The sequence below is a fragment of the Bufo gargarizans genome, chromosome 2 (assembly GCF_014858855.1).
Source record: "Bufo gargarizans isolate SCDJY-AF-19 chromosome 2, ASM1485885v1, whole genome shotgun sequence".
NCBI classification, from domain to species: Eukaryota; Metazoa; Chordata; class Amphibia; order Anura; family Bufonidae; genus Bufo; species Bufo gargarizans.
In genome coordinates this window covers 521,609,348-521,635,173 of record NC_058081.1, presented here as the reverse complement: position 1 = coordinate 521,635,173, position 25,826 = coordinate 521,609,348, and the positions used below count along the sequence as shown (strand labels likewise).

The window sequence follows — 25,826 nt, the reverse complement described above, 5'->3', positions numbered from 1 at the left end:
ATTTATTATTACTTTTGTCAGATTAAAGTTATTTCTGTGACCATTGTGACTTTTTCTTTCATTGACCAAAGGGTACCAACAATTTTGTCCACGTCTGTAGATGATGTGAGTGCTCTATAGACAGATGTAGAGGATGTGACAGCTCTATAGACGATTTGAGAGCTCTGTAGAGAGATGTAGAGGATGTGACAGTCCTGTAGATAATGTGACTGCTCTACAGACAATGTGAGAGCTCTTTAGAGTGATGTTGAGGATGTGACCTCTCCAGTAGTTCCTTTTAAGTATATTCTGCAGATCATAGCTACCTAGTAAGGGTACTTTCACACTAGCGTTTTTCTTCTCCGGCACGGAGTTCCGTCACAGGGGCTCTATACCGGAAAAGAACTGATGAGGCATATCCCCATGCATTCTGAATGGAGAGCAATCCGTTCAGTTTGCATCAGGATGTCTTCAGTTCAGTCATTTTGACTGATCAGGCAAAAGATAAAACCGCAGCATGCTACGGTTTTATCTCCGGCGAAAAATACTGAAGACATGTCTGAATGCCGGATCCAGCATTTTTTCCCATAGGAATGTGTTAGTGCCGGATCCGTCCTCCCGGCCTGCGCAGACCAGTAAAAATGTGAATATACAAGACGGATCCGTCTGTCCGCATTACAAGCGGAGAGACGGATCCGTCCTTGCAATGCATTTGTGAGACGGATCCATATCCGGATCAGTCTCACAAATGCTTTCAGTCAGCGGCAGATCGGCGGATCCGGCGGGCAGTTCCGACGACGGAACTGCCCGCCGGATCACACTGCTGCAAGTGTGAAAGTAGCCTAACCCCTACCTGTATGGGTGACCATCATGTGTGTACATGGAAGTTCTCTCTGCTGTACAGTAGAGTGCCTCTCCTTGTTGTACAGGATTGTTTTAGGCTTCTCCCTCATATATAGTAAGAATATTGCACAGGGGCAAGGAGGCTTGTCAGGGGCGGCTTGCATGTTCTTCCCCCAGTGCATGGCATTAATTACACTGTTTACGAGATACATTTCCAACTGTAGAAGCAAGAAGATTGAAAAGGCAATATGGAAAGAAGACGAATAGAACCGGGGGGGAATACTAAACAGCGGAATAATAAGAACAAGTCAAACTAATATCCTGATATTTCCGCACTGGAGGGGAGTGAAATTACAGCGGCGCCACATCATTCACCACGTGCGTCATTATCCTCCTCAGGCTCCAGCAAATTAAAGGTAATAAATAACACTGGACCCTGTAGCGATATGGACAAGAATTAAAGGGAACCTGTCACCTGGATTTTGTGTATAGAGCTGAGGACATGGGCTGCTAGATGGCCGCTAGCTCATCCGCAATACCCAGTCCCCATATGTGTGCTTTTATTGTGTCAAAAAACAATTTTTTACACAGACATATATGTAAATTAGGAAAGTAAGAAGTCCAAGGAGCTGTTACTAACGTTTCCGGAGCCCAGCACCGCCCCGCATCCTCCGAATCTCCTCCTTGCTCCCTGACGTCACAAAGCTAAAGCAACGTAAACTCGCGACGTGCGAGCTAGCGCATGTGCAGTGTCTGCATAGTGTTCCTTCCCTGTGCTGGCATCAGCCTCAGGGAACGAACTGCACATGTGCTAGCTTGTGCATCGCGAAATTACGGCGCTCTAGCTTTGTGACTGTCGGGGAGCAAGGAGGGGATTCGGATGATGCAGGGCTGTGCTGGGCTCCTTCACAGTGGGCATGGCTGGGCTCAGAGTCAGAGAACACTGGACTCCTCTCTGAAGCATGGAGGAGACAGGACTCATCTAAGGCTCATTTACATAATTGTTTTACACAATAAAAGCACACAGAGCTATGGGGACTGGGTATCGGGGACGTGCTAGCGCCCATCTAGCAGCCCATGTCCTCAGCTTTATACCCTTTAAGTTATAGCACAAAAAAGACAAAAAAAAATTAAAAGGGTTCTCTAGTTTTAGGACTATTTGTTTGGTCCCCAGCAAAGCCATTACAGGGACCATAGGGGTTATTACCAAGCATCTCACAGGACCTGAATGGCATATGAATTATAATTACTCCCTCAATCCTTCTTATACTGTACTGTCAGTCTTTACTGTAATTCTGGCATTCTGTTTATGAACTTCAAAGGATAAGGAATGCAGTGGAATTTAGTATTATAGGAGGTGACAGTAATATTATTACAATGTCAATTATTAAAGGAGTTGTCCAGGATTTCTTTTTATTCACCTGCCCACCCATCCACACTCCCAGAGGTACCTGTGAAGAGATCTATGCTTACCTGGCCCCCACAGCTTTGTTTAGCTCTCAGGCTGTCTTCATTGGATTTCCGATACCCGTCTGTCTTCTACTGTACGGATAGGGTCACAGGCGCCATGGGATTATACATCATACTTTTTGATCACTTTAAAAAAAATTGGGGGGAGGTGAAGTGATGAAAAAATTGATAGATTTTTTTTTTTTTCCTATTATGCCATGCCATTCACTTTATGGGATAATTTAAAAACAAAAAAATGTAATAGTATGGGTGTATTCAGATACGGCGAATGCCTATGATAATTTTTTTTTATTATTTTTTATTTTTGAGAAAGGGGGTGATTTGAATTTTTATATTTTTTTTTACTTTTTCTTTTTCCTTTTTCAATTTGTATAAAGTATTGGAATTGTATCCATTACAGAATGAAAGATGGGTATATACCAATGCAATGCTACTACCTGCAGGCCTGAATTGCAATATGACATTAATAAGCCCTAGTACAGGCTCTGGTCTATAACTTCAATGCAACGCCTTGCCTGATCTCAGTCAGGGGGAGGCGTTCCTGCCAGGAAAGTGCGTGCTATTTTTGCACCCAAATTTGTTGCCAAAACAATCTATTTTCTTGATAAATGTGCCCCGGTAACTCCATCTTAGCTTCATTGTCTAAGGCCTAACACACCTTTAAAGGGAACCTGTCACCTGGATTTTGTGTATAGAGCTGAGGACATGGGTTACTAGATGGCCGCTAGCACGTCCGCAATATCCAGTCCCCATAGTTCTGTGTGCTTTTATTGTGTAAAAAAAAAAACGATTTGATACATATGCTAATTAGGGTCCATTCACACGTCCGTAAGTGTTTTGCGGATCCGCAAAACACGGACACCTGCAATGTGCGGTCTGCAATTTGCGCTCCGCACATCACAGACACTATAATAGAAAATGCCTTTTCTGGTCCGCAATTGCGGACAAGAATAGGACATGTTCTATTTATTTCAGGAACGAAATTGCGGATCCCGAAAAAAACGGATGCGGATCCCAAAAATGCGGATGCGGATCCAGGAAATGTGGATTTGCATCCGTTCCAGGCCTATTGAAAGTGAATGGGTCCGCAAATTGCGGAACGAATGCGGACCCAAATTACGGACATGTGAATGGACCCTTAAACTGAGAGGAGTCAGAGCTTGAAAATATGACTCTTCTCTGGTCACCGAAGTAAGATTTATATAATAATTGATATGTTTAGGGTAACACAATAAACATTTAGAAACGCTCAGTGAGGGTAGCATAGTAGAGGCGACAGGTTCCCTTTAAGGCATTGATCAGTTGTCTTTGGGATCGTTCGATCTCACCAGCAGCATGCCAGACTTGTGCCCGTGACCATGTCTGTATTTCAGTTCGCATAGCACAGATCCATCCAAAAATGTTATCTTCCTTAAGCGCTCTGTATTTTTCTCAGTCTGATCAATAGAAATGACAATTCTCATCTGGCCATAGAGATCCGCAAAAACATGGTGGTGTGCATGGCCCCAATAAAAATGTATTGGTCAGGGTGCCGTCCGCAATAAATGAGGATAACATACCTATGTTCTGGATCCAGTGAGACAGTCCCGAATTTCAACAGCTATCGTGCGGTCCCCGGATGGCGGAGGTATGCCCCAATTTCAACTGTATTTACGGCCTGAGGTAGTAGATACAATTGAATACAATGGTGTGGCAGGTCTACCATTCGCCAGCCGATGAAGTGACGTCATTGGTAACACTATTTTTGTTGTCTGAAATTGCCCATTTTGGCTGACTTTAATCTCACGTGTATGCCCAGTTTATTGGAGTCTGAAGTTGACCTCACCAGAGGTTCTCACTGCTGTTCTGCCCCTCCTCCATGCTTTACGCTACAGTTCTGCTCCATCAGAACAGAGTTATGATCACTGCATTGTCTATATTTCCGACAGCTGACATTTTTGCCTTTCGGACTGTTACACTGTCTACAGGCAATATCACTCAGCTTAGCTTGCGTCCTCAATGGTGAGCCTATGCACTGATGCTGTCAGGGGTGGACTGGAAACTTAAAGTGGCCCTGGAAAAATTCCTAAAAGTGGCCCCATGTTGTAGGCGAGTCCAAATTGACAGAAGGCAGGATAACAGAAGTAGATGGGGCCAGCAACACCATAGTGAAGAACTAAATACTGCCCCAGCAGAGCCCAATACCACAGTGCAGCACAAAGTACTGCCCCAGCAGAGCCCAATACCACAGTGCAGCACAAAGTGCTGCCCCAGCAGAGCCCAATACCACAGTGCAGCACAAAGTGCTGCCCCAGCAGAGCCCAATACCACAGTGCAGCACAAAGTGCTGCCCCAGCAGAGCCCAATACCACAGTGCAGCACAAAGTGCTGCCCCAGCAGAGCCCAATACCACAGTGCAGCACAAAGTGCTGCCCCAGCAGAGCCCAATACCACAGTGCAGCACAAAGTGCTGCCCCAGCAGAGCCCAATACCACAGTGCAGCACAAAGTGCTGCCCCAGCAGAGCCCAATACCACAGTGCAGCACAAAGTACTGCCCCAGCAGAGCCCAATACCACAGTGCAGCCTCTGCAAAACCAACTACCCAGTGCAGCACAAAATACTGCTGCCCGCTCCACAGTATGAAACTGTATCATTATCCTGAGGATGGTAATACAGTTGAATAAGGAGGGCACCTGTGGCTGCTGGTCAGGTGAAAAAGTATCGCCCCCCCCCCCCCCCCCGGGAAATTTCCCTGTAGGGTCTATGGCCAGTCCGCCCATGGATGCTGTAGCCTCTATTGATGAATCACTGCCCAAACCAGCAGACATCAGATTAGCAATAGCAGTCATATTAGTTGTCACCCAATGTTCCCAGAGACTGCTCAACAAATCAAGGACTTTAAATGTCTCCTTTCCTATATCTGGGTAATCCGTCCTCTGGAAACTTTCAAATGAAAAATAATTAGGAGCCCCAGGGGCCCGGCCTGCTGTGTGATAGGGATCTCTTCCATCTTCTGTCACATGAAGTGACCTTCTGCTCTGATGAATACCCTTTAATAACGTTTCAGTGATCCCCTCCGCCAGCTTTAATGAGGTGAGCTACACCTTCCTGGCAGATAGAAATGGCAGCCTCCGATCCATCAATAACTCTCGCTAATCGAGGCTCATGGAAACGGGGGAGGGGACCTTTGCAACCGCACAGAGCCTGAAGTGTGACATTATATAGTACAGCATGTGATATCTAACGTATTGTCATTCTCTGGGACCTCACCATGACCTACGGCAACCTTGGTAGACTGCGATACTTGGGTGCTTGACATATGTCAAGCCCAAAATCGCTGTGTAGCCATACCCTTAGGATTATCAGGATCTCTGTTGCTGCAGATACAGACCTAGGCCCCATGGAGACGACCATATTTTGTGTCCACATATTTTGCGGTTTAGATGTTGAACCATTTGTTTCAATGGGGCTGCAAAAGATGCGGACAGCATGCTGTGTGCTGGAAGGATGAGGATGTGTTGTATGAATCAATTGTGGACAGGAATCGGCAGAGATGTATATTTCAAGGAATAAGCTACCTACTACTATTATTACAAATGATAAAGAACATTAGGCTGGCCACGTGGTCCGCACCTGACGATTATGCCTGCATCAGCCTACCATATAATGTACATGGGGCCTGCAGACTCCCAATTGCAGATAACGGAGAAGGGCCGGGAGTGTAGGATTTCAATATGCCAGATCTTTTTGTCCTTGGGGAGATAAGATGCTGCCTGAGAATCCTGGCAGCTGCTTTCTCCCCATTACCATTCACAACACATGCATGTTTGACTGAGCCAAGTATGGTAGCGTATGGGGGGGGATTTGGAGAGATAGACACGGATCAGTCTTCAAAATGCGTTCAGTGTTACTATGGCAGCCAGGACGCTATTAAAGTCCTGGTTGCCATAGTAGTAGTGGGGAGCAGTATACTTACCGCCCGTGCGGCTCCCGGGGCGCTCCAGAATGACGTCAGAGCGCCCCATGCGCATGGATGACGTGATCCATACGATCACGTCATCCATGCGTGTGGGGCGCCCTGACGTCACTCTGAAGCGCCCCGGGAGCCGCACAGACGGTAAGTATACTGCTCCCCCGCTCCCCACTACACTTTACCATGGCAAACAGGGCTTTAGCGTCCTGGCAGCCATGGTAACCATTCAGAAAAAGCCGGCAATGCGCCGAAACGACGTTTAGCTTAAGGCCGGATCCGGATTAATGCCTTTCAATGGGCATTAATTCCGGATACAGCCTTGCGGCAAGTGTTCAGGATTTCTGGCCGGAGCAAAAAGCGCAGCATGCTGCGGTATTTTCTCCGGTCAAAAAACGTTCCGGTCCTGAACGGATTTCTCTCCATTCAGAATGCAGCCCCGGCGACGGAACTCTATGCCGGAAAAGAACAACGCAAGTGTGAAAGAGCCCTAAGAGGGTCCTAAAAAAATAAAAATAAAATATGTCAGCTTCCATTGCATTGAATGCTATGGTGAGCATAGCTTCCAGTTTGATGGCCAGTCACATTGTGGAAGTTGTAAGTGCTCCTTATTCATAAACCCATGTGGCGGCTGACCCTCCTATATACCCTGTAGTCAGAAGACAAGGCTCCTCCTGTATCAGAGACACAATTATTTATTAATTATTTACAGAAAAATCAACATTAAAAAAAAAAAAAAAAAAAAAAAAACACACACAACAACAACACAAGAGTTGCTGCCTTGAGATTCAAGTCATTTTTCGGGGTCCTCCGAACAACTTGGAGGGGCCCCACCATAGGGAAAACAGATGAACAGGACAACAGGATAAAAACATAAAGAGTCCAAACCGGTAGAGTCTTAAGAAACAACTTCTAAAAACGTCCAACCCGAAACCCATCGACCACAGAGCACCTCCCCTGGTGTATAACCGCTTGGGCTCTGCTATGTGAATGGTCAGTGGAGGTAGAAATCCTGAGATATAGTGAGTGAAGAGGCTGGAATGAAGAGATAGTGTACAGAAGCCACATCCGGCAGAGTCAACGCACGATCTGTAGAGAGAACGGCACCCTCCTTTTAAATAAACGATCATCAAGTCTTCCCCTATTCCCCATGGGGTGCAGAGACGGAGCGCCCCCCTATGGCTTGCTATGCCTCGGAGATTGCGTTTCCTGTTTCACTCTGCTGCGTTTTGTCCGTCCCTTCGCTCATTTCTACATCGTTGGGTGGCAGTTGCTCCTTTGGAACTTTTGCAGATTCCTGTAGGGAAATATTAAAGGAGCAGGTAAGTAACCTGAGAATATGAATTCAAGGAATACAGACAAGACGTGCTGAAGAACATGCGCTTGGCTGAGAGAAGCGAAAACCCACTGCCGCCCTGAGCATAGAGCAACCTCACGGTTTCAAGGATCTCTGCTTGCTGTCAGTCAATGGGAGCATTCTTGTTTCTGTCCATACCAAATACTACAGATTGCTGAGGGTTTGTTACAGTAGTTACAAGCTAGACCGTCATCTGTGAGGTACACACATCAGAAATACAAAACGGCTCTCCTGTCCTAATAGTTTGGTACAATGTATCAGTCTGGAAACTTGCCTGTTTGAGCTCAGAGGGTTGGCTAAACTGGCTGCAACTGTAAGGCTCCATATAGACGTCCGTGTGTGTTTTGCAGGATCCACAAAACACGGACATCGGCGATGTGCGTTCCGGATTTTGCGGACCGCACATTGCCGGCACTTGATAGAAAATAGGACAGTTTCAATGTTTTTCGGGATCGGAATTGCGGACCCGGAAGTGAGGATCCGCAATTTCACGTCGTGCTGCCCCATAGAAATGAATGGGTCCGCAATTCCGTTCCGCAAAATGCAGAACGAAATTGCAGACGTGTGAATGGACCCTAAAACTCAGCTGTGAGAAGATTTAGAGCAGGATAGTGTTCTGGCGATCAACAGATATCCCATTCACAGACAGCAAGCAGAGATCTTGAAAATGGAAGCAAAATTTAACTGTGCAGCACAGTTATCAAACAGCTGTAGTTTCTTTGAGTAGGAAACGCTGTCAAATTCATATGTCTGATCACCAAAACTTTGTCAGTTCTCCTCTGAGATGGCAGTGGTGTGGCCTAGGGTCCATTCATCTACAGAACTAGCGCCAAACTCTCATCTGAAAACATGGCATCTGATATTTTTGTAATTATTAAAGGGGTAATCCCATATCAGACAATTGGGGCATATTGCTAAAATATGCCCCCATTGTCTCATAGATGCGGGTCCCAGAGGTAGGACCTGCGCCTATCTCGTAAACTTAGCCGACAAAGCGAAGGAGGCTCACCGCGCTTGAGCGGCCACCGCTTCCATTCACTTCAATGGAGCCGACAGAAATAGCCGAGTCAGTGCTTGGCTATTTTTGGCGGCCCCAAAGACAATGGGGGCATATCCTAGAGAATACACCTATAAATTACTGTATTGAATAGAACACAGGAGGGAAAAGTTTTCAGTTTTTAGGCATGCTACCTGTTTAAGGAATGGCAGCATAGGTGGATATGTGCTTTTAAAGGGCTACTCTACTCAAAAATTCACCACCACTACTGCTGTCTGCTTATCAGAATGTATGCGAGATAGGTGCAGCCACTCGCCTTCTCCTCCTTCTCGGCCAGCCTCTGGAACATGTTGGCGTAGATGATCTTCTCCCGCTGGTGCTGCTCTCGGATTCTCTGCTGGCACTGTGTTAGCTGTGCCCGTGCCGCTTTATTCCCTGGGTACAGCTGGATCACCTTCACAAGGTCGTCCTTGGCCAACTCCAGTTCATTCACCCCCATGTAAGCTTCAGCTCTGCGGAATAAGCCCTTCTCATTGTTGGCATCAAATTCCAACGCCTGATGAAAGACGGGAAGAGAAGGGTTAAGTGTTAATGCGCAAAACAGAAGACTCCAGAGCTAGGATCTAAGGAGCAGAAGACAGGGGCAAAACGTACAGAACAGGTCCATGAGATTACCGAATACACCTCTGGTAAGGAAGTAACCATTTAAGTGCCTACAAAAATAGGGGTTATCCGAGAAGCGCCACGATCCCGTATGGCTGCCACTTCTGGGACCACAACCTGCACTGCAAGCGCAAGTCTGATTCTCTTGCCAAAGCGCTTGTGAGAGAATCAGACGCATGCGCTGCAGGTTCTGACGCCAGACTGAGATCATGCGCCCAGTGAGCGCCACGTGATCCTGAAGGTGGCAGCTGCACAGAACTGTGGCACATCTCTGATAACCCCTTTAAACCTGTCAATGGAGGAGGGGGTTCAAAACAGCAGTTTGATATGGGTCGAAATTTTTTGTACTTTGGGCGAGATTTATCAAGACCGCCATGTGGTACCCCAATCTCGATACCCCCTGTGCTGCCAGATCATGCGCTTCATTTATGACCCGGTGCAGGCCTCATTTCAAATTAGGCGCATCCTCCAAGCAGTCTGTGCGCCTAAACTGAAATCTAGAACAGCTCAGCGCTGCCACAGAAGTCAGGCAGATAGAAGATAAATGTGCCGTGCCGGACTCTTTTCCGGAAGAAGTGTGGGCAGCGTAGATACTCCAATTGTGACTAAATTTAGTGGTGTTTAAGAAGTCGCAAACACAGAGGTTTGCAACATTTTTTGCCAGAAAAATAGCGTAGAGAGATGATAAATCTACGCCTTTGTGGTTCAATGCCTCACGGTTTCAAGATCTCTGCTAGCTGTCAATATACAGAAATGTTAACTATTTACAAAGAAAGAAGAACAAACAACAAAAAAAAAAACTGGTAAAAGCTCAGTCAGACCTCACTTTCACCCACTCTTTCCCAGTGGGGTCCTCACCTTATTACACTGATCTAGAGCCGGCCGGTGCTCTCCCAACTTCAGGTAGCATGCGGCCAGATTAAGAGCAGCTGCCAGCACCAGGGATTTGGACTTGGCCGCTTCGTCCTCTGATAGTCCAGACTCATGTTCCAGCCACTGGATGATCTTCTTGTACTGAATGATTGCCTGACGGTAACGGCCGGCCTGGGGGACACATAAGAAAGTCAGCACACAGCAGACCCAGGACTGAGGGGGTAACCAACAAGCTCCCCTGGAGATCTGCCCAAGGATTACTCACTAGATGGGCCCCAGTCACCATGAAATACTGGTGTAAGCAATGCATCAAATGTTCTGCTACTTTTTTTTTATATACTTTATGCTTCCATTTGTCTTGATATTTAACCCTGTAACCGTAACTTTTAAATTGATAAAAACCCTCCTGAAAATGGGTATATGGGTATATATCTATATCTATCCATCCTGGCCAACCCCATTAAGGACCAGTAACAGTTTTCACTCAGTTCCCCCCCCCCCCTTTCAGTGTATCGTTTTAGAAGCCGGTCTTAATAAGGTCCTGCACTGGCGGTGGATCAGCCAAACTTAAAGGGGTTCTGCACTTTATTTTTACTGATGATCTATCCTCTTGATAGATGTTCTGCTTCTGATCGGCAGGGGTCCGACACCCCGGACCCCGCCAATCAGCTGTTTGAGAAGGCAGCGGCGCTCCAGTAGCGCCGCGGCCTTCTCACTGTTTACCGCCGGCCCACTGACGTCACAACTAGTATCAACTAGCCTGGGCATGGCTAAGCTCTGTTCACTTGAATGGAGCTTAGCCCCGCCCACGCTAGTTGATACTAGTCGTGACATCAGTGGGCCGGCAGTAAACAGTGAGAAGGCCGCGGCGCTACTGGAGCGCCGCTGCCTTCTCAAACAGCTGATCGGCGGGGGTCACGGGTGTCGGACCCCTGCAAATCAGAAGCTGATCATCTATCCAGAGGATAGATCATCGGTTAAAACAAAGTGCAGAACCCCTTTAAGTAAAGAGGCAACAACCAGCGGTTCCACAGCCGCTTTTAAATCTACGCCAGCTCCCTTGCTGGCGTAAAGTTAGACCATTTTCAACACATACAACAAACCTACCGACCCGCCCCCTAATATAGACAGATTTCGGTTAGTAATTACCCTCCTTTGTGTTCGCTTTGAATTCCATCATCTGACGGCTCATGTGTAGCTCTCGTTTTTGATCTCGTGACCTCATAAACACTATCTCGATTCTTATCAGACTGATAGGAATATGGCTTAAGTAAGAGTTTATGAGGTCAGGCCATCAGATTTAAGAGCTACATATGAGCTGACAATATGACAGCTTACAAGTTTTTTTTTATATCTCAGAAACGGCTAAACATTTTTAATGAAGACCAACTGAATAAATTTGTAGCCCAAAATGAGTAAATCGCAATCTTAAAAAAATGCCCACGAATTATTACATACACTAAGTGTACATTGGTACAATTTTTGATTGTTTTTTATTCTGTTTTTGGAATGTGAGATGAATACAAACCAAGTTTTTGTTTTTTTTTGCTACATTTTTAGTAACCAAAAAATAAAGTATTACTTTATAGTACAGGTTCTTACAAATGCAATGCATCTTTTTTGTTAATTTTTTTCAATTATACACCGTTGTATATAGGAGAATAATTTTCTATAAAACTAAGTTTACCGTGGCATTTGAGGGACAAGTGCTCATCTTCCCCCTCCTTTTTTTGAAGAAAAAAAAATCTCCCCTATATGTGACAGAGAGCATGTATGCAGTATGAAGTATCCTCCTCTCCCTCCATCTCCTCCACTACACCGGCTGAAAGAGCCTCTGTCAGCATGGTCGACCCTATGAAACCAGGCATATTGCCTGGTAGGGCTGATCATGCTGATGAAAACAATATCTTTATTTTCTCTGTAGGTTGCAGAGATATTACTTTAATATTTAAGTAAATGAGGCAGTTTTGAGCACCGAGGGGACAGGCGTAGTTCTTTGAGCACTGCTAGAGCTATATCTCTCGGTGCCCAGTACACCCCCCCCCCCCTCCCCTTTAATCTAGACAGCTCTGTCTAATGGTGCCTGCGCTGTGGCTAATAATTATTGGTGGTCCAGCGTTATTTATGGTGCAAAAAACAGCCATTTGTGGCCGTGAGTTTTAGTCAATTCCCAGGGGAATGCATGATTTTGCTAACGTGCTGTGGCCAGTATCTAGGCAGTCATTCAAAATAAGGTCTAATATAATCTAATAAAAAAATTCTAAAGGGGCGAGTGCTGTGTGGGTAGGCCCCGCAGGAGGGTAGTAGTGGCAGTGCTCCAAGAGTTACACCGGCCCCTTGGTGCTCAAACTGCCTCATATTGCAGATCGCAGCTACTTGTCGTAGAGGTCGGGAGCCGGCTATGTGATTCTGCAGCCAGCTCCCGCCTTTATTGGTGGCGCAGTGACCACAGCCCCTCCCCTCCTCTTGTCCGGGGGAGGGAGACACTGCTTCCTTCTCCCCTGTGCTGCTGAGGGAACACGGAGAGCGAATCCTGAATAATCGGCCGATATCATCGGTAAAACCGATAATCGGTGGATCCCTAGTAACGATATCTTCACAACACTGCAACCTACAGAGAAGAGAAATAGCATGATCAACCTTACCAGGTCATATGCTTGGTTTCATAGGGTTGATCATGCTGACAGAGGCTCTTGGAATGAGAGCTGCAAGTACAGTATGTGCATGGCTCACTACAATCTGCTCTAATTCAGACTAAAGCGCGGATAGAGCTGTGATCTTGTTGAAAAGCCAGGAATGTTTGTGGCTCTAGCTCCATTCTAGCCAGAGAAATGGCCGTAAGAAGAGGCCTCCGTCCACAGCAATCGTTCAAAGGCTTTTCTGCTTCAACAAGTGTTGCTTTGGCTGATCAGCTTGTGTGTGTGTTGTTAATATCTCTGCTTGCTGAGACTGAACACAGCTTGAAAACCAAGCCTCATCTAAAACTTCGCCCAAATGAAGGTTTGTCACAATTTTATCCATTCTAGACCATTCTCTGCATGGCAAACGCAGCAGCAGTGCACATCTCTCTCCTGTCCTGACAGGTTTGTCGCAATGTATCAGTGCAGGTAAAATATATCACTTTGCAGCCAAAGCCGTTCATCCTGGCTGGGGTGCACTGTAGCAAAACGTCAGCTCTGAGAAGTATTAGGTCTGTACAGATCTGGATGTAAATACCAAGCAGAGATTGTGGAAATGATATGGAATTATTTTGGAACTTTTCATTCACTGTACGCTTTGCGCTGTGTAGAAGTATCCCACAATGCAATGCACCAAAAATTAACTCAATAAGGGTTCTTAGCTGACAAATTTCATGTGGCATCCAAAGGAATTTTGAATGCAGCTCTGGATGTAACTAGAGTAAAGGACCTGCTGCAGCTCAGTACAAGATATAGAATAGCTACATAGTATGAAAACATAATGTATGAGACTTACCTTGAAATATTCTGTCCCTCGCTCTTTGACCAGAGCTCCCTGCTCCAGCTTCTCATCCGAGTTCATTTCCCAAGATTCTTTGGCCTGAGGAAGAGAGGTGGATCCATATAGGTTTGCACAGGATTTGAAGAGCATGGTTGTTTTTTTCCTGAAACAGTGCCACACCTGTCCACAGGTTGTGTCTGGTATTGCAGCTCAGTTCCAGTGAAATGAATGAGGCTGAGCTGCAACGCCACATACAACCCATAGACAGCTGTGGCGCTGTGCTTAGTAAAACCCCTTTAATTCTCATGAGACCTCGGACTATGATCATGAGACACCCAGGCTCCATACAAACCTTTTCAAAACTCTTAAGTTTAACTTCGTATTGAAGCGCCGCGTTTGGTGGAACTTGAAAAGGTTCATAACCAGCACTGTCGAAGCCGTACCTAGAGAGCAAGGATAAAGCAGGTTAAGGCCTATTGCACACGAGCGTATGGCTTTTTCAGTGTTTTGCAATCCGTTTTTCACGGATCCGTTGTTCAGTTTTTTGTTTCCATTGTGTTTCCGTTTCTGTTCCGTTTTCCCGTATGGCATATACAGTAATTACATAGATAAAATTGGGCTGGGCATAACATTTTCGATAGATGGTTCAGCAAAAAACGGAACGGAAACGGAAGACATACGGATGCATTTCCGTCTGTGTTCCTTTTTTTTTTGCGGACCCATTGACTTGAATGGAGCCATGGAACGTGATTTGCGGGCAATAGTAGGACATGTTCTATCTTTCAACGGAACAGAAAAACAGAAATGGAATGCATACGGAGTACATTCCGTTTTTTTTGCGGAACCATTGAAATGAATGGTTCCGTATACGGGACACAAAAAAACGGTCCGTACACTCCCAAAAAAAAAGTTTGTGTGAACTAGGCCTAAGTAGCGTGTTGGGGGCGAACTGACACCCCGTACATGTGCCAAATGTCATCCTCCTCTTAGAAAGCTGCAGCGGGTGACTACTAGCCCTTCATATAGACTCACCTGGGTTTGAGGTAGAGCACGGCCTCTTCTCCTTTCTCCATCTGCTGCAGCGCAGTCTCCACACCAGGGGGGATCCCAAGACCCTCTCCTTCTCCGACCTCGAATCGCAGGTCTCGCTCATCAAATACACGGCCGTTGTGAGAACCCTGAAGCCACACTGTATGGATAGAAGTTTGGGAGTGTGTTAAAGTGATGCATGAAGCTGGTCCGGTGCTGTATGTTTATTTGTTTCTGGAACTGCTGGCCGATAAAAATCAGTGCACCAACCTAAAAGCCCCTCAAACAGTCCAGCCAGTGGGTGCCAAGTCTCTATCAACAAGGGGTATCGAATATGATGACTGACATTAGTTCTATGGACACATTATATAATCTTAACTTTCAGTTCAGTTTTAGGTGCAGGAAACAATCAGCAACAGCTAGTTAGCCTACTTGCTGATGACTTCCACATTTTACCAAACATTTCATAGTTGAAATCAACAGAGAAATCGGCAAGCATAAAACGAGGGCACCAATATGCACTAATATGCGGATCACTCTGGTATTTGAAGACAATGGGTAAAACAGATTTTCAGGTTGACAGTTTGCCGCCAGTGACCAAATTCTTCCATTGCTTCTCATGGGCTGGCACTGTTTACTCACATTCTACCACTGCGCCGTCATTGGGTTTAGAGTATCCTTCACCCTTCACTCTGATCCTGCGGATGATTCCTCCGTCTTTATCTGTGGACATATCTTCACCTTGGAAGTCAAAAAGTTCAATCTAAAACAGAACAGGTTGAGGGGTATGAAGACTTTTGCAAACTGACCCCCCTCCCCCACTTCTGCCTCTATTCAACAGACAAGAGGAGGCAGAACAGTCATATATAAATTACATATGGTTTGTAGCCTGTAACCTAAGAGACACATAGATCTGCATAGATGCTGTATACGCCAAATATTAATTTAAAGAGCTATTTGCAAAGTTGCTTAATATTTGAATAAAATTCTAGATGCATTGGAGCACCGAGACGATATTTGCAAAGGTATACACAGGCATTAAAGAGAAGATCTGGTCACAGGCATTATGACATGATGCTGACTGCAACCCATACATAAAAACGCTGCACTGGGAAGTGTCCGGTGCGGGCCGAGGGGTGGCCTTGGGCATGTTAACCGCCTCCGGACTGCCTAACGCAGGATCGCGGTCCGGAGGCGGCTGTCTCGGGCAGAGTCACGCATCGGTGCGTCATCTCGCGAGACTTCCTGTGAACGCGCGCACACAGGCGCGCGCGTTCACAGGAACTGCAGGTAAGCGAGTGGATCTACAGCCTGCCAGCGGCGATCGTTAGCTGGCAGGATGTAGATGCAATTTTCTTAACCCCTAACAGGTATATTAGACGCTGTTTTGATAACAGCATCTAATATACCTGCTACCTGGTCCTCTGGTGGTCCCTTTTACTTGGATCGACCAACAGAGGACACAGGCAGCTCTGTACAAAGTAGCACCAAGCACCACACTACACTACACTACACCCCCCTCCCCTGTCACTTATTAACCCCTGATCACCCCCGTCATTGATCACCCCCATGTAAGACTCCATTTAGACATCCGTATGTGTTTTGCAGATCCACGGATCGGATCCGTAAAACACATACGGACGTCTGAATGGAGCCTTACAGGGGATTGATCAAGGAGTCTATATGGGATGATCACCCCCCTGTAAGGCTCCATTCAGACGTCCGTATGCGTTTTACGGATCCATGGATCGGATCCGCAAAACACATACGGACGTCTGAATGGAGCCTCACAGGGGGGTGATCAATGACAGGGGCGTGATCACCCCATATAGACTCCCTGATCACCCCCCTGTAAGGCTCCATTCAGACGTCCGTATGTGTTTTACGGATCCACAAATCCATGGATCGGATCCACAAAACACGGACACCGCGGATCCGCAAAACACATACGGACATCTGAATGGAGCCTTAAAGGGGGGTGATCAATGACAGGGTGGTTATCACCCCATATAGACTCCCTGATCATCCCCCTGTCATTGATAACCCCCCTGTAAGGCTCCATTTAGACATTTTTTAGGGCACAAGTTAGCGGAAATTGATCTATTTTTATTTTTTCTTACAAAGTCTCATATTCCAGTCTTATATGAACTCGCCATGCCCCTCATTGAATACCTTGGGGTGTCTTTTTTCCAAAATGGGGTCACATGTGGGGTATTTATACTGCCCTGGCATTTTAGGGGCCCTAAAGCGTGAGAAGTCTGGGATCCAAATGTCTAAAAATGCCCTCCTAAAAGGAATGTGGGCCCTTTGCGCATCTAGGCTGCAAAAAAGTGTCACATCTGGTATCGCCGTACTCAGGAGAAGTAGGGCAATGTGTTTTGGGGTGTCTTTTTACATATACCCATGCTGGGTGAGATAAATATCTTGGTCAAATGCCAACTTTGTATAAAAAATAAAATAAAATTAAATAAAATGGGAAAAGTTGTCTTTTGCCGAGATATTTCTCTCACTCAGCATGGGTATATGTAAAAAGTCACCCCAAAACACATTGCCCAACTTCTCCTGAGAACGGTGATACCACATGTGTGACACTTTTTTGCAGCCTAGGTGGGCAAAGGGGCCCACATTCCAAAGAGCACCTTTAGGATTTCACAGGGCATTTTTTACACATTTTGATTTCAAACTACTTCTCACGCATTAGGGCCCCTAAAATGCCAGGACAGTATAACTACCCCACAAGTGACCCCATTTTGGAAAGAAGACACCCCAAGGTATTCTGTGAGGGGCATGGCGAGTTCCTAGAATTTTTTATTTTTTGTCACAAGTTAGCGGAAAATGATGATTTTGTAAGAAAAAAAAATTCCTCATTTTCCGCTAACTTGTGACAAAAAATTCTAGGAACTCGCCATGCCCCTCACGGAATACCTTGGGGTGTCTTCTTTCCAAAATGGGGTCATTTGTGGGGTAGTTATACTGCCCTGGCATTTTAGGGGCCCTAATGCGTGAGAAGTAGTTTGAAATCAAAATGTGTAAAAAATGCCCTGTGAAATCCTAAAGGTGCTCTTTGGAATGTGGGCCCCTTGGCCCATCTAGGCTGCAAAAAAGTGTCACACATGCGGTATCGCCGTACTCAGGAGAAGTTGGGGAATGTGTTTTGGGGTGTCATTTTACATATACCCATGCTGGGTGAGAGAAATATCTCGGCAAAAGACAACTTTTCCCATTTTTTTTTATACAAAGTTGGCGTTTGACCGAGATATTTATCTCACCCAGCATATGTACTTCTCACACATTAGGGCCCCTAAAATGCAAGGGCAGTATCACTACCCCACAAGTGACCCCATTTTGGAAGGAAAAAATAAAAATAAATCATCATTTTCCGCTAACTTGTGACAAAAAATAAAAAAAGTTCTATGAACTCACTATGCCCATCAACGAATACCTTAGGGTGTCTACTTTCCGAAATGGGGTCATTTGTGGGGTTTTTCTACTGTCTGGGCATTGTAGAACCTCAGGAAACATGACAGGTGCTCAGAAAGTCAGAGCTGATTCAAAAAGCGGAAATTCACATTTTTGTACCATAGTTTGTAAACGCTATAACTTTTACCCAAACCATTATTTTTTTTTTACCCAAACATTATTATTTTTTTTTATCAAAAGACATGTAGAACAATAAATTTTGAGAAAAATGTATATATAGATGTCGTTTTTAAAAAAAAATTTACAACTGAAAGTGAAAAATGTCATTTGTTTGCAAACATTTCAGTAAATTTCAATTACTAACAAAAAAAAGTAAAAATGTCAGCAGCAATGAAATACCACCAAATGAAAGCTCTATTAGTGAGAAGAAAAGGAGGTAAAATTCATTTGGGTGGTAAGTTGTATGACCGAGCAATAAACGGTGAAAGTAGTGGAGTGCAGAAGTGTAAAAAGTGGTCTGGTCATTAAGGGGGTTTAAGCTGAAGTGGTTAAAGGAACACCTTTGGAATCCATTTTTTTTAAAATTTTATTTATTAAAAATATTGAGCTGTTCAGTCACAAAGGGTTAACCTTTTTTTTTCTAAATGTGTGACTGGTACTTTTACTTTGTGTGGTCATCTAATAAGCCTTATCTGTAAACTACTAAGAGGTCATAAACACTTATGTAAGCCACATTCTTATCAGTAAGATAAGAAGGAGTAAGGAGAGCAGAGATAAGGAGTCGTCTGCTCCTCAGATGACAGAAATGACAAAAAATCCACAGGCAACTAGTAGAGCATGTCTGCTTTGTACAGAAAAAAGGATTCCATATTGTTAATAAAGACCAATTGAAAAAAAAATGCATTATATAAGTACAATGCAATAATTTTAAAAAAAATGGACCCCAAAAGGTGTACATAGCCTTTAAATATCACCCAGGAGTAGGGTTGCACGGGGTATTGAATTATCGATACCCAATCGATACTTTTGTACCGTTATCGATTCAATACCGGGATTTGTGCAGCCTAGAATCAGAGAACATGGAACGCGCTGCTCTCAGCGCGCGCCATGTTCCCTCAGGAGCACAGGGGAGAAGGAAGCAGTCTCTCCCTCCCCCCTGTTTTACCACAGCTGGAGTCCCAGGGGAGATGGCATTAACCCCATAACCACCATGAATAATCACATTAAACAAGTCTCTGCACTGGACCACCAGAGGTGGAGACCCTGCCACTGCTGTAGACATCCAAGCATAAGCCATCTTACCTCAAATATAAGCACGGCATTAGGAGGGATTTTAGGGGGGCTTCCTGGTGCACCATACGCATACTCTGGTTTACAGGTTATCTGGCAGATTTCTCCAATTTTCATGGTGGCCACAGCAATGTCCCACGCCCTTATCACTTGACCTAAAAAAAAAAAAAAAAAAAATATATATATATATATATATATATATATATATATATATATATATATATATATATATATATATATATATATATATATATATATATATATATATATATACACACACACACATATTTGAGATCTGTAAGAAACTTGAATCTGGATTCAGTCTGCACACCAATGTTTCTAGCGTTAGGGAGGCATACAAGGCACCACTTGCATTCCAGGAATTAGCCCTGCGAAGAAGTCGGAGACATCATACCTTTCCCCAGGTCAAAGGTAAATTTGTCCTTTCGGTCTAAGCTGGAGTCAAACTTGGTCCCATCTAGCAGCCATCCCGTGTAGTGGACGCTGACTTTGTCGCCAATCATAGGCGTCTCGCTTCCGGTCCCTTCTTTTTTGATTTGCTGTGGAAGGAAAAACAAAAAAAAGAGAATCAAGAGCTCAGTCCAGTTCCTGTAACGCACCCGACGTACGGAGATGGCCGGAGTGACCAGGAGAAGACTGTGAAAGGATCTACAACTTTGTCTATCAATTTGTCACCATTACCTGCTTGCTGTTAGTGAATAGAAACATTCTTTTTATATCCAGAGGCAAAAAATCCACACTGACCTAATACTGTATTTCTCACAGCTGACGGTTTAATTTAACTCTACCCAGTCCAGACAATCCTCTGTGAGCTAAAATCTCCTCCTGACCTAGGGGGACGTTCACGTGGCGGATTTGGACAGCAGAATTTTGGCATTGACAGCTGCGCAAAATTTTGACCGGCACTAAGGATCGCTGGGCAGCAGCTTAAACCTGCAGCTGCACCAAGAAGAGGACATGTCCCTTCTCAGTGCGCCCGTGGCTACAAGCCACCGCTCCGCCGTACCACAGAGCCGCCTCCCACCGAGTTGTATGACAGGCAGAAAAAAAATGTAGCTGCAGGTGGGTTTTTGGCTAAATTTCCGCACAAAAATTTGTGTGAACATCTCCTTATGGGTGCAGGTAACATTCATCAGTCCAGACTCTTTACCTCAAGGACTGTCTACAACTGTAACAAAACCTCAGCTGTGAAAAGAAATCAGAACAAGAAACACTTCAGTTCCTATTCAATGACAGCAAGCAAAGATCTTTCAGAACAATCCATCTGGCAATTATTAAACTTGCCCTACCTAGATGACTTCCTGTCTGGCAGCTCCTTCATGGGCGTCCCCCAGCTTTCTCAGACTTCTGAACCTGCCTACCTACCCATCATCCTCCCTACCGTACGTCGCTACGAGGACAATTCCATAAAGGAATGATCGAGAACTAGATCTTTTAAATGTCTTCATTCAGCTCCTGTTTCTCCCAGTCCCTTCATCGGATTATTATTATGCAAATCCCCAGACGCTGCGGTCTTATGTGAAGAGACGAAGGGCGTGAGGAAGAAACGCCCGGAACATCTGGAGGATCATGGAGGCATGTGTGCACATGCTGTACATAGAAGCACCTGGGCTGCCCTTATCTTCCATACATCATTAGAAACCTATGCGGTTTTAGTAGGCTTATGTATGTACAACGCGGGATGGTAATATGGCCGCCAATGAAGAAACTGAAACTCGGCTTTCTCAGACCCCTGAATGTTAATAAAAAGTTGGGTGATCAGTCCTGTCTGCCAGTAACAGATATGACTTCATTTCTGTACTGGGAGTCAGAAGTGACCTTTGTAGACCAGCATGGTAGACCCCACAGCGGGAGATTGGTTGACAATTGGTTGACAAGGCAGCAGGGATATTGGCTTTACTTCTATCTAAAGGGTAATTATGTCTGGAATGCGTGCCCGTCTGGAGAGGCTCCAAAGCTTTCTTTAGCTGCAGATATCCCAAACCAGTGTGTGAATTCTTACAGTGGATGAGACTACAGTAAAACATATGGAAACATTATATATGCTCACTTAATGGGGAAATTAGGAAAGAGGGGAAGGACATTGATTAGCCAGGCAGCTTCCAGGTAGCACCCACACTGAATCCTGACCCATTCATTGTAATGGATCTGTACATGAGCGTTTTTTTTTCACGCATCAGTTCTGCGTTGCGTGAGAATCGCAGCATGTTCTATATTCTGCGCTTTTCGGGCAGCTCTGGCCCCATAGAAGTGAATGCAAGTCCCCATTGGAGGGGAAGCAAGTGCGGATACAATGCGTTTTTCACTAACGGTTGCTAAGAGATATTGATTGTAAACCTTCCGTTTTTTATCACGTGCGTGAAAAACGCATCAAAACACCCGTGCATAAAAAACTGAACAACTGAACACAATCGCAGACAAAACTGAGTGAACTTGCTTGCAAAATGGTGCGAGTTTCACTGAACGCATCCAGACCTAATCTGTCACGCTCGTGTGAAAGAGGCATTATACTCCAGAGCTGCACTCACTATTCAATGGTGGAATCACTGTGTACATTACATTACTTGTCCTATACTGTTGCTGAATTACATCCTGTATTCAACTCCAGAGCTGCACTCACTATATACATATATTACATTACTTATCCTGTACTGATCCTGGGCTACATCCTGTATTATACTCCAGAGCTGCGCTCTCTATTCTGCTGGTGGCATCACTGTGTACATACATTACATATCCTGTACTGATCCTGAGTTACATCCTGTATTATACCCCAGAGCTGCACTCACTATTCTGCTGGTGTTGTCACTGTGTACATACATTACATTACTTATCCTGTACTGATCCTGGGTTACATCCTGGATTATACTCCAGAGCTGCACTCACTGGGGACACAGGATAATAAAATGTATGTAAACAGTGACTCCCCCAAGAAAATAGTGAGTGCAGCTCTGGAGCAAAATTCTGAACGTAACTCAGGATCAGCACAGGTAGAGTAATCTAATGTATGTACACAGTGACTTAACCAGCAGAATATTGAGTGCAGCTCTGGAGTATAATGCCTTATTCACACAATTAGTGTTTTCTATCAGTGATTTTAAGCCAAAACCAGGTGCAGCTCTAAACACAGAACAGAAGCAGATCTTTCCCTTATACCTTATTTCTGTGAAGGCTCCAATCCTGGTTTTGGCTCACAATCACTGATGGAAGTCACTGACCAAAACATGGATGTGTAAATGAGGCATAATACAGGATGTGACTTCAGCAGCAGAATAATGAGAACAGCTCTGGAGTATAATATAGGATGTAACTCACAATCAGTACTGGATAAGTAATGTATATACACAGTGACTCCACCAGCAGAATCGTGAGTGCAGCTCTGGAGTATAATGCTGGATGTAACTCAGTATCAGTACAGGATAAGTAATGTATGTACACAGTGACTCCACCAGCAGAATAGTAAGTGCAGCTCTGGAGTATAATCCAGGATGTAACTCAGTATCAGTACAGGATAAGTAATGCAATGCATGTACACAGTGACTCCACCAGCAGAATAGTGAGTGCAGCTCTGGAATATAATACAGGATGTAACTGAGGATCAGTACAGGATATGTAATGTATGTACACAGTGATGCCACCAGCAGAATAGAGAGCGCAGCTCTGGAGTATAATACAGGATAATTAATGTAATGTATGTACACAGTGACTCCACCAGCAGAATAGTGAGTGCAGCTCTGACATGTCCACATGCAAGACACTGAAATCTACGCCAGCTAGGTGCTGCTGTAAGTTTCGGAGGTAAGTAATGGAGAAACTTGGGTTGCCCACACACCCCTTTTAGAAAGTGTAGACTGGGAAGTAAATGGGTAAAAAGGTCTCCCTTTTTTTTTTTTTTTACAAAACTGTGACTTTTCTACACCACAAAAGTAGTAGCAGCCACCTAAATTCCTGTCGGTGAAACTGACCTGAGGTGTGGATTTTAAATACTCACCAGGTCAATTTAGGCTACTTTCACACTTGCGGCAGTGTGATCCGGCCGGCAGTTACTTCGTCGGAACTGGCCGCCGGATCCGCCGCTGACTGAAAGCATTTGTGAGACGGATCCGGATGCGGATCCGTCTCACAAATGCATTGCAAGGACGGATCCGTCTCTCCGCTTGTCATGCGGACCGACGGATCCGACTTGTACATTTTTACCGATCTGCGCATGCCGGAACGACGGATCCGGCATTCCGGTATTCTGAATGCCGGATTCGGCGCTAATACATTCCTATGGGAAAAAATGCCGGATCCGGCGTTCAGGCATGTCTTCAGTTTTTTTCGCCGGAGAGAAAACCGTAGCATGCTGCAGTTTTCTCTTTTGCCTGATCAGTCAAAACGACTGAACTGAAGACATCCTGATGCAAACTGCGGATTACTCTCCATTCAGAATGCATGGGGATAAAACTGATCAGTTCTTTTCCGGTATAGAACCCCTGTGACGGAACTCTATGCTGGAAAAGAAAACCGCCAGTGTGAAAGTACCCTTAAGCAGCAGATTTAACCCTTTGCCAGGCACAGGGTAATCTCTGTGGCAGAATCCACACGTGGACTGCCGCATGTCCACCACAGACGCTTTACGTCCCATGTGAACATATTCTATCCACTACCAAAGTCATATGGTTAAAAAGAGTGAGAACTTTTTATGTAAACGACCCATAAACTGCAAAATGGCAATGCAGGATGAAGCCTGGTGGAGGAGTAGTCTGCTCTGATCCCTATGGCCTGACCCACATGTCAGCAGCACTCCACAGCTCCAATGTCTCCACAATCGGGCATCAGGAACTGCAGCGTCTGCACCGTGTAATTAGTGCCCTAATAACATTATGCAATGCTGAGAGGCTGACCCAGATCTGCAGCAGCACGCCACACACCCTAATGCCCCGAGTCACCCCAACAGGCAGAGGAGCCAGCCCCCCACTTACCTTCAGGATCCCCTGATCCCCCTTCGGACTGATGTCGATCCCCTCCATGGAGATGACCTGGGCTCCCTGCTCGCTCTTCACCTCCTCTGCTGTCATGGTGCAGTAATTTGGGCACTGGAGCCGCTGCGACGCTCTGCAGACTGCGGCTTCGGGATTGCAGTGCTCTGCAAGAATAGGCTTCAGAGCAGGATCTGCAAAGTGAGGCAGTGCGGCGGGCGGTGTGCTGTGTGTGCGGCTCTGCAGACGGAACGGCGGCTCTAACCCCGGAGAACGCGCCGCCCCCAGCACTTGTCAGCAGAGGGAAGAGGAGGAGGAATCTTCCAGGACATCCGAGAAGTTTCTAGTAAGAAGAGGAGGCGCCAGGTCTCTGCCACATGAGGGCGGAGGACGAAGCCGGGTGTCCTCTCCTACATACACAGCCATATTCAGCGTGCTCCCCTACCATAATACCTCACCCACAGTGTGCTCCACTACATAATACCTCACCTACAGTGTGCTCCCCTACATAATACCTCACCTACAGCGTGCTCCCCTACATAATACCTCACCTACAGTGTGCTCCCCTACATAATACCTCACCTACAGTGTGCTCCCCTACATAATACCTCACCTACAGTGTGCTCCCCTACATAATACCTCACCTACACTGTGCTCCCCTACATCATACCTCACCTACAGTGTGCTCCCCTACATCATACCTCACCTACCGTGTGCTTCCCTACATAATACCTCACCTACAGTGTGCTCCCCTACATAATACCTCACCCACAGTGTGCTCCACTACATAATACCTCACCTACAGTGTGCTCCCCTACATAATACCTCACCTACAGTGTGCTCCCCTACATAATACCTCACCTACAGTGTGCTCCCCTACATAATACCTCACCTACACTGTGCTCCCCTACATCATACCTCACCTACAGTGTGCTCCCCTACATCATACCTCACCTACCGTGTGCTCCCCTACATAATACCTCACCTACAGCGTGCTCCCCTACATAATACCTCACCTACAGTGTGCTCCACTACATCATACCTCACCTACAGTGTGCTCCCCTACATAATACCTCACCTACAGTGTGCTCCCCTACATAATACCTCACCTACAGTGTGCTCCCCTACATAATACCTCACCTACACTGTGCTCCCCTACATCATACCTCACCTACAGTGTGCTCCCCTACATCATACCTCACCTACCGTGTGCTCCCCTACATAATACCTCACCTACAGCGTGCTCCCCTACATAATACCTCACCTACAGTGTGCTCCCCTACATAATACCTCACCTACAGCGTGCTCCCCTACATAATACCTCACCTACAGTGTGCTCCCCTACATAATACCTCACCTACAGTGTGCTCCCCTACATAATACCTAACCTACAGTGTGCTCCCCTACATAATACCTCACCTACAGCGTGCTCCCCTACATAATACCTCACCTACAGTGTGCTCCACTACATAATACCTCACCTACAGTGTGCTCCCCTACATAATACCTCACCT

The 25,826-nt window shown here is 45.6% G+C and overlaps 1 protein-coding gene across 1 annotated transcript; it reads right to left on the bottom strand.

Annotated features, from left to right (window-relative positions):
* Window positions 1-6,937: 6,937 nt before the first annotated feature.
* Window positions 6,938-24,609, bottom strand: FKBP4 (FKBP prolyl isomerase 4). Its single transcript, XM_044281410.1, has 10 exons — window positions 24,316-24,609; window positions 19,746-19,890; window positions 19,343-19,485; window positions 15,263-15,383; window positions 14,624-14,780; window positions 13,944-14,034; window positions 13,607-13,690; window positions 10,118-10,303; window positions 8,913-9,152; window positions 6,938-7,539 (listed from the first exon to the last, which is right to left on the bottom strand). Exons 1-10 carry the CDS (start codon window positions 24,409-24,411, stop codon window positions 7,429-7,431), a joined length of 1,374 nt encoding a protein of 457 aa, XP_044137345.1. The 5' UTR covers window positions 24,412-24,609; the 3' UTR covers window positions 6,938-7,428.
* Window positions 24,610-25,826: the final 1,217 nt, after the last annotated feature.